The sequence below is a fragment of the Triplophysa rosa genome, linkage group LG3 (assembly GCF_024868665.1).
Source record: "Triplophysa rosa linkage group LG3, Trosa_1v2, whole genome shotgun sequence".
Taxonomy (NCBI): domain Eukaryota; kingdom Metazoa; phylum Chordata; class Actinopteri; order Cypriniformes; family Nemacheilidae; genus Triplophysa; species Triplophysa rosa.
In genome coordinates, this window is record NC_079892.1 from 948,135 (window position 1) to 958,134 (window position 10,000).

The 10,000-nt window shown below is 43.3% G+C and overlaps 1 protein-coding gene across 6 annotated transcripts in view; it reads left to right on the forward strand.

Annotated features, from left to right (window-relative positions):
* LOC130551688 (A disintegrin and metalloproteinase with thrombospondin motifs 20) overlaps positions 1-10,000 on the forward strand; it is a 56,721-nt gene that overhangs the window by 38,972 nt on the left and 7,749 nt on the right. For all 6 annotated transcript variants that reach the window (XM_057329533.1, XM_057329534.1, XM_057329538.1 and 3 more), the window contains 12 exons: positions 209-375; positions 470-599; positions 678-804; positions 886-1,096; positions 1,173-1,337; positions 2,862-3,026; positions 3,104-3,223; positions 3,330-3,437; positions 3,541-3,705; positions 3,966-4,226; positions 4,698-4,859; positions 5,147-5,323. In XM_057329533.1, coding sequence (XP_057185516.1) covers positions 209-375; positions 470-599; positions 678-804; positions 886-1,096; positions 1,173-1,337; positions 2,862-3,026; positions 3,104-3,223; positions 3,330-3,437; positions 3,541-3,705; positions 3,966-4,226; positions 4,698-4,859; positions 5,147-5,323 — 1,958 coding nt within the window. The remainder of the gene's footprint in view (positions 1-208; positions 376-469; positions 600-677; positions 805-885; positions 1,097-1,172; positions 1,338-2,861; positions 3,027-3,103; positions 3,224-3,329; positions 3,438-3,540; positions 3,706-3,965; positions 4,227-4,697; positions 4,860-5,146; positions 5,324-10,000) is intronic.

Consider the following 10,000-nt stretch of genomic DNA (forward strand, 5'->3'; position numbering starts at 1 on the left):
CTCTCTCTCTCTCTCTCTCTCTCTCTCTCTCTCTCTCTCTCTCACTCTCTCTCTCTCTCTCTCTCTCTCTCTCTCTCTTATTTTTGATGAATTTTTTGTGCCTTATTGTGCACATGCTGTATTTTTCCGCTTCGTGCTCTTTGTGATGTGTGTGAAGTTTTGTTTTTATGTTCTGTGAGTGATTCGTCTTTGTGCTTTTTCGCTTCAGCTCTGTCTGACGGACACTCCAACTTTCTTCTCAATGGGAATTTCGTGGTGTCCATGTTTAAAAGGGAAATGACGTTTAAAGGAGCTGAAATCGAGTACAGCGGCTCAAACACGACGGTGGAGCGCATCAACTGCACACAACGCATCGAGGACGAGCTCGTGCTACAGGTCAGAACCTGATGGATGATCCTAATAGAAACACTTTGTCACGAATGGTTTCTCACATTAAACAGTATTCTCTGAAATAAATAATGTGTTTCAGGTTTTGTGTGTGGGAAATCTGTACAATCCAGACGTGAGATATTCCTTCAGCGTTCCTGTTGAAACCGAGCGAGAAGCGTTTGTGTGGGACGCGTCCGGTCCCTGGCAGGAGTGCACTCGCATGTGTCAGGGTAAAGTCTGTCTCCGCTTCATTCCTTGATCCACAGCAGTGTGTCCGGATCTTTCTTACGGAGTGTGTGTGTGTACAGGAGAGCGTCGTCGGAAGGCCGTGTGTGTTCGTAAGAGTGATCATTTAGTGGTTTCTGAGCAGAGGTGTGAGTATCTGCCTCGACCCCGCGGCACAACAGAGTCCTGTAACGCACACTGTGAACTCAGGTACACACACACACGTGTCAGACATGTTGAGATGACATGATGTCGTGACGTGTCACATCTCTTTGTGTGTTCTCTCATCAGGTGGCATATAGCGGGCAGGAGCGATTGTTCCAGTAAGTGTGGCCCCGGGCACCGTACGCTAGACGTGTTGTGTATGCGCTACAGTCAGAACAAGAGGCAGAGTGAGCGTGTGGAGGGCAGAGCCTGCGCAGATCTGCCCAAACACCAGAGCAGAGAGGTTTGTCATGGAGACTGTCTGCTGAAGAGCTGGCAGTACAGCGCCTGGGCTCAGGTAACACAAACACCCGCTCTATTATCTGCTCTATCGTCAGTATGCTGCAGCGTGTCATGTGACTGTTATCGTGTAGTGCTCCAGAACCTGTGGTCAAGGCGTCAGGTCACGACAGGCCTTCTGTATGAATAATCTGGGCCGCAGGCTGGTGGACAGAGAGTGTCATGAACAGCAGAGGATTCTCACAGAACCCTGTAATGATGTGTCATGTCCTGATTGGTCCACAGGAAAGTGGAGTGAGGTAAACACTCAAGTTATCAGCATCATATTAACATACGATACCCCCTTAAGTACATCACTATATGCTACTATACTGTACCTTGCTATTATACACAAGACCATACCACATGATGCTATGCCACGTGCTACTGTACCACACAATACTGTACCACATGATACTATGCTACGCAATACCATACCACACGGTGTTGCGCTACACAATACTATGCCGCATGATGCAATACCACTCAATGCTATGCTATGCTACACAATACTATACCACACGATGCTATGCTACATGATACTATACAGCACAACGCCACGCTATGCGATACTATGCTGTGCAATCAATACCGCACTATACTATGCTGCACGATACTATACCGCACAACGCTATGCTGCGTGATATTATACTCCACAATGCTATGCTACACGACACTATACCGCACAAATGCTACACGATACGATACCGCACAACGATATGCTGCGCGATATTATACCACACAATACTATGCTACACGACACTATATCGCACTATACCACACTATACTATACCGCACAACGCTATGCTACACTGTACTATACCACACGGTACTATACCACACTATACTATACTGCACAACGCTATGCTACATGATACTGTACCACACGGTACTATACCACACGATGCTATGCTACATGATACTATACAGCACAACGCCACGCTATGCGATACTATGCTGTGCAATCAATACCGCACTATACTATGCTGCACGATACTATACCGCACAACGCTATGCTGCGCGATATTATACCACACAATACTATGCTACACGACACTATATCGCACTATACCACACTATACTATACCGCACAACGCTATGCTGCGCGATATTATACCACACAATACTATGCTACACGACACTATATCGCACTATACCACACTATACTATACCGCACAACGCTATGCTACACGGTACTATACCACACGGTACTATACCACACTATACTATACCGCACAACGCTATGCTACACGATACTATACCACACGGTACTATACCACACTATACTATACCACACGATACTATACCACACTATACTATACCACACGATACTATACCACACGATGCTATGCTACATGATACTATACAGCACAACGCCACGCTATGCGATACTATGCTGTGCAATCAATACCGCACTATACTATGCTGCACGATACTATACCGCACTATACCACACTATACTATACCGCACAACGCTATGCTACACGATACTATACCACACGGTACTATACCACACTATACTATACCGCACAACGCTATGCTACACGATACTATACCACACGGTACTATACCACACTATACTATACCACACGATACTATACCACACTATACTATACCGCACGATACTATACCGCACATGTCATTGCAGATTTTGTTTTGTAAAGCAGATAGCATTAGAAACTGTACAGTAGTCTTTCTGATAAAACTGTTTGAGATGAGTGTACTGTACAACATGAATACAGAGAACTCAACAAAAGTTCTGTGTCGTGTGTGTGTTTATGTAGTGTTTAGTGACCTGTGGTAAAGGTGTCAGACACAGGCAGGTGCTTTGCATTCTGGGAGATGAGAAAGTAAGCGAGGAGCGCTGTGATGTCAGCACTAAACCGTCATCTGTGGACAGCTGTGACCTTTCAGAATGTGCGTCCTGGCAGGTCGGAGTCTGGAGTCCGGTATGAACATTTCATGTGGAATGCATTTTGAGGTCTCGTTGTGATTTGTGTTGTGTAACTGAGTGTGTTGTGTGTAGTGTACAGTGAGCTGTGGGCAGGGATATCAGATGAGAGCCGTCCGGTGTGTGTCAGGAGATTATCCACAGACGCTGGACGATAGAGAGTGTAACGCAGCCACCAGACCCCGAGACAGCCAGGTACAACACACACCTGTAGACATAAATCAAATCAAACATTGTTTGGAGGAGGTATGATCTAGTGAGGTGTCTGTCTGTGTGTGTGTGTGTGTGTGTGTGTGTGTAGGACTGTGAGATGTCAGCTTGTCCTCGCACAGCATCGGTTTTAAACACACCTGCACCAGCAGAAGCCAGTCACATAGAAACACAGTGGAGATACGGCTCATGGACCACAGTGAGTAACACGCACACACACACACACACACACACACACACACACACACACACACACACACACAGGTCTTTAGTAGTTCCTCTCTCTGATGTGTGTGTATCAGTGCTCAGTGTCGTGCGGTGAAGGTCGGAGAGGACGTTACGTCAGCTGTAGAGATGCTCAGGGGGGCGTCGCCGATGAGTCTAACTGCGCTCACCTGCCACGCCCCCCTGACTCCTCAAGCTGCTTCAGCCCCTGCGGCCAATGGAGAGACAGCGAGTGGTCCTCGGTGAGTAAAAGACCTTTAATAACATCTAATTCACATGAGCTGTGTGTATTATAGACAACTGATCCAGAAACACTTCCTGTTTCACCACACAAACATTACGACCAACAGAACGTTTCAAACTGACCCTAAATGTTAAATGATGTGTCAAATGTTTGAAACAGGAAGTGCTTCTGGAGCAGTGTTGTTTGCGTCGTGTTTATTTTGAATCAAACATCAGTGTGAGTCGCTGTGCAGCTCATGTTGAACTCGTTCCTCTTCAGTGTTCAGTGACGTGCGGTGTGGGTCGCTCCACGAGACGGGCGGTGTGTATGAACTATCATCATCAGGTGGACGAGTCTTTCTGTCACCCGGATGACAAGCCCAACACCGAGCAGGAGTGTGCCGTCGCCCCCTGTCAATCATCCTATCAGTGGCCCAATAACCAGCCGTATTTGCCCCGCGACCCCGGCAGTCACCCCGGACATCACAGCTGGAACGTCCCATCAGCCGACAACCAGTGGAGGACGGGACCCTGGGGAGCGGTGCGTCATCTCATTATTACAAACACACACTTTCAGGCCTGCGGTGCTAACGAGTCACCTGACCCGTACGCTTCATGTGATTGGCCGTATCTGGAGATTCCAGGCGGCGGTGTTGCACACATGTCCAATGTTTGTTTTCCGTCATATTTTGCGCTCATCATAAACGTGTCTATCATCTGACTGCAAATTTCCTCATGTGCCCGTTAGCTTTGATGTGATGCATGCTGGGATTGAATGTGTGTTTGTTTGATGTGAATGGTTGTCTGCAGGATTAAATGAAGGATATAAAGAGTGTGTACAGTATATACACACGACTCCTGCTGATCTTTACGTGACATTATCAGCTTATTAAAGTTTACGAGAATGAGATGTTCAGTGTGTTCACAGCTATATAGACGAGCACACAACTACACGTGTATCCTCAGGAGAAATGAAGTCATGTTTGATATGTGTGTGTGTGTGTGTGTCCAGTGTTCCAGCACGTGTGACGGGGGCTTTCAGAGGAGGGTGGTGGTCTGTCAGGACGCAGACGGACGCAGCACAAATTACTGCGACGAGAGACTCAAACCCAGCCAATCAAAGAACTGCAACTCTGGACCCTGTCCACACTGGAACTACGGCGTCTGGGGAGAGGTGAGACACACACACACACACACACAAGCGTACGAACACGCATACGTACACGCACACGAGCTGTACACACACACATGCGCGCACACGCGGTCGTACACACACACACACACACACGTATGTACACGCACACACACACACACACACACACACACGTATGTACACGCACACACACACACACACGCACGCACGCACACACGCACGCACGCACGCACGCACACACACACGGTGTTGCACGATAACCACATCTTGTGTCAGACTCTTACACACATGCATCATCTCTCTCTCAGTGCACACAGTCGTGCGGCGGCGGTCAGCGGACGAGGCTGGTGGTGTGTCAGCTTCCGAGCGGTCAGAGGTTAACTGAACACAACTGTGATGTGCTGGTCAAACCACCTGATGGGGAGCCGTGTAACACCAGGTCCTGCCCTGGCACCGCTTCCTGGCACAGACAAGCATGGCAGCCGGTACGATAGCCACTCTCTTGCTCTCTCTCTCTGTGTTTTCTCGCTCGCTCCGGTGTCTCGTGAGCTGCTGGAGACGCTAGCCAATCAAAAGCCAGATTGTCATGTGGAAAAAGTTTCTCAAACACTGATTGGCCGTCGGGGCAGGTGTGTGATGAAACACGTTGGGCAGGTTAAAGTTTCTGTTGTGTTGTGTCCTGACGAACGAATTCTTCATAAACAACTTGAGTTTCAGCTTTATTCAGAGAACACAAGTGTATATTTGTGTATAAGAGTTGATTATTATAATAATTATTACTCAACAGTATCATATTGTATATGTATCGTTGTACAGACGTTCATCAATATTATTATTTAAGTGTTGTGTGAACTGGTGCTCATCCACTTGTGTCCACTTGTACAGATGGAAATAATTTTATTCTCTTTATTTTGTGAAATGATTATGATTATGATGATTTTGCAGTATGTTTCTAAATATTATTTTCGTGGCGTATCAAAATATACGTGACCACACGTTTACAGGAACTTTTGACAAATACCTCATCGTTTGGTTTATGTTTGGAAATGCACTGGCAGGAAATAGATCAACAGTAGATAAGATCAAGGAAGAGACACCCAGAGATTGTGACGTTGACCTCAGTAAAGTGAATATTATCCTGAGCTGCTGTTCAACTCCGTCATCATCAGGGCGAATACCGATTCATGAAATCATTCCAGATTTTGTCTAACGAGTGTTGAAATAAAGTTACAGCCGATGTCTGTGAAGGAGACTTTAAGAGCATTTTAGCTCTTCTCTTGTCAACTCCACTTAGAAATCTCTTCAGACGTTTCCGGCTCTCGGTTTTAGTTCTGACTGAAACTGAAAGTTTTTCTTCCATCAGCCGGGAGAAAATTCTGGGCCAAACAAACGTTTGATTTCTTTGAGAAACACCGGTGCTCGACTGAATGATTTTAAAGCGGTTCACGTGTAAATCAGTTCTTCTCCGCAGGACTCATCTGCTCTTCAGACGTATTGAAGGATGTGTTTTATTTATTTGTTTGTTTACAACAGAAAATCCAGCGCTTCAGTTTTATAATATATGTTATGTTGTGTTTGTTTTTGGCATGACACTAAATCAATCCATCCATCCATCCATCGCTCTCTCTTTCTTTTTCTTTTTTAGTTGTGGTTTCCTTCCTTCTTTTCTGTTTTTAGCTCTTGGCCGGCCCTCATCATCATCATGTTGTGTTTCTGATGTGTTTTAATCCCATAAATGTTTTGAACGTGCCACATTTGTTTCCAACTTCACGCTGTAAAAATGATTAAAGTACATAAAGGTGAATGTTTGTGTTGTTTTTTGTGTGTACGCTAGGTTGCAAACACCATCAACTCTACGTTTCTGATTTCAGTCTTTGGTTACGTACAGACACGTAAAGCCGCTCGGGACGCAGCGTGATATCCATTGTTTTCTACACGTCAGTTTCTCTGTCAGCGTGTGTAATGAGTGTTTGGCAGCGTGTGGGATTTCTACATGTGCAAATGATTTGTCTAATGGCTTTGCCGCAATGCATTTGGCCAGAAACGCTCTGTATTTTGCTTTTACAACAACATTCACTGATAATAATCACGCTTGGCAAGAGTTCTTCATTTGAGAGGCATGTTGAGTGTTTAGAAATGAGGAAAAAAGCTCATGCAATCACAAACCCCAGGTTCACGTTTCGGTTAAAAGCATCTTTATATTTCAGATATACATGCAGGTTTCAAATGTGACCTTATACTTTGATATTTATGAAGTCTGGAAGTCTTTCATATTCAGTAGAAGAACTGTGAACTCGGAGCGTCTCGTGTGATTGGCATTCAGGTTTATTTGTGGAGGTAAAGGCTCATAAATCAACATGTCCCCGCAGCTGTTTTCTCAAGAATAATCATAATAAAACAACACAGCTATTAGTGATATGATAGGCTGCGGACGTTTACCCAGCATGCTGTGGGGTGGCGCATGAAAACAACCTCATCACATTAGACATTTGTGGTCCGTCTGGCACAAGAGCGAATCATTTAGCTTTTGTGTGTATGAATGTACAAAATAAACATCGTATTGAATTCCAGACGCTCAGGCCGGACCCTTCCTTCAATCTCATTTAATCTCCCATCGTAAATCTTTTTCTTTTGTGAAATAAAGAGAAAGTAATGTTTGAATGGCATCATTGTTTATTTTGCTGAATATGTTTTATAAGATTAGAACAGTGAAAACAACATAAACCACAGAACAAAACGTTTTCTGTTCAAATCTCACATAAAGTTGTCTGCACAAACAATATTCCAACACACTAATTTACTTCATTAAATGACGTTTATATTTGTTTTAGACTGATATATTTGACAGACACTTCATCTGAGAAAACAAAAGGAAAAATGTTATTTTGTTCAGTACATTTGTAATAGACTCCGTGACGTTTCACATCACACAAACATGTCATACTACATTTAAACTGAAATAATGATGTGCGTTGATTTATTCACAATAAATAAATCAAAAGTATTTTACTTCATTCCCATGAAGTGTATTAATATAATCCGGTAATATCTTGAATCTGTGGTGTGGTGTGTTGTTTGTGTATGGTGGACGTGAGCGAGCGGGATTCTGATGTGATCCATATGTTGAGCCCCCGAGCGCTCGACCACCAGGTCACATGACTCACATCATTTCACTTCCGGTTTCCTGTTGCTCGTTTAATTAAAACAACATGAATACCCTCCGAATAGAAAATAACGGAGCTTTAACATTCCACTTTATTTCGTACATGACTGCTTTAAGAGATTCCAGACCGTCTGATGTCTGAGAAAGAGCAGCGTTCCTGATGTTTGATATGAAACCTTTTAGTTGCAGAGAAAGAATTCAAGTTTTTATTCTGTATTTTCCCCCAGAATTAGATTTCCACTGTTGTGTTTGGCATTGATCTGATCAAACCGTTCTGAATTAGAATAGCAAATGTATACAAGATGCAATCATTTGTTGCATAATGATAAATATAATGAAACATAATGAGCAAGACACCCAAAGTATTCCTTACATTTTCTCCAGAAGCATCCGTTTTTAGTTTATAAGGACACTTTAGATTTCTTTTTAGAAGATCTAGCAACAATCACCGTTCTCATACAGAGATCACACACGTTAAACCCTTGAACATTAAGCTGTCCGTTTGTTCGCTTTTTTTGGAATCTTTAGGAAGTTTTGAGAATTGTTTTTCACTCTTTCACTCTTATGAGTTCCTTTCATCAATTTTGGATTCAAATTAATGATGTAAATTGTGACAATTTGAGGTAAATTGTACATGATACATCAATATACTTTTTTTCGTTTTTCTAGAAAAGCGCTTTGGAAAATATGTTTTTTGGCCACCCCTTTGAAAAATCTCCGTCTGTGTCACGTCTAGACAGCGTTAACGGTTTCGTGTAATATAATAATGCTAATAATTGTGTGAAATAGTGATTTATTGAAGATCAGAGACAGTGTCAGAACTCTGAGGTGACAGACAGAGATCACCAGGGCAGATTGTGTGGAACGAGACCGTCTGGATGTGTTTGAAGAGTGTGTTGCCAGGGTTTAGACTAAATCCCCCTGTATTCCTGATGACTTCACTCTCTGTCAGATACTTTAAACGTCATGAATCTGACCTGACATCTGTCGACGTCTCTTCCTGTTACATGATGACATGAATCTGAATCCGTGATTTTGGCTGAATTTGAGATCATTTGCATTTAAAGGAGTTCACACGTCGTGCCATTATTATGAACCAGTCATTTTCTTAAAGGTACCTGTTGGATGTGTCCGGCTGACGTCACTCACAGACTTGATCCAGATGTGTGTGAAACGTTGAACAGATCCGTGTGCGAGGCATTAACACGTGTTTTACAGAACACGGTCAGATTACGGCTCCGTTCAAAAGCATTTCACTGCACACGTATGTCAATATTTACACGGTATGAAAATGTTTATGACAGTAGATGTTTGTTTAGAAGTCTGATTTTAATATGGGAATAATGTAAACTTGGCAGGCTAGAAAAACAACTCGTTCATGTGGGAACGGAGGCCACGCGTAGACGCCAGAGATTATATGACATATAATTACAACAAAATGCTCGGTCTGGAAAACTCACGTGATGATTTCATGATGAATCTGACATGTGGGATGAGAGGATGTGTCGAGCTGGAATAAAGAAAGCTTTTAAAGATTTGTTTTCGAAGTTCTGCAGCAGTGTTTGGATGCACCTTTAAGACAGCACCGTAATGAGTCTCTGAGGTCAAAGGTCAGGGTTAGCACATGTCATGTGACTTTCTTCTTTGTTGTGTTGATGAGAGAATCTGTGTTGTGTTTCACTGATAAAGGTTTCGTATATAAAAAAACCTCTTTAATTTAGACGATCTGTTTTTCTTTTGGGCCAATGAAATCCAAAGTCAAAGTTTGTATTTTCAAGCTCTATGAACTCAGTTTAACCACAGCCGGTCTGTCCTCACCTCATGATTTATGTCTTTAATTGGGGCTGAGCGATATATATATATATATATATGTCCATAAAACCGATTCTGTGTATTACGCACAGCTCTTGTGTGAACTACGGCTGTTTGATCAGTAGGACGTACTGCTCGATCTAAAATCACTACGAGATTGAGTCCTTTATAACGTGTATTTGAAAAA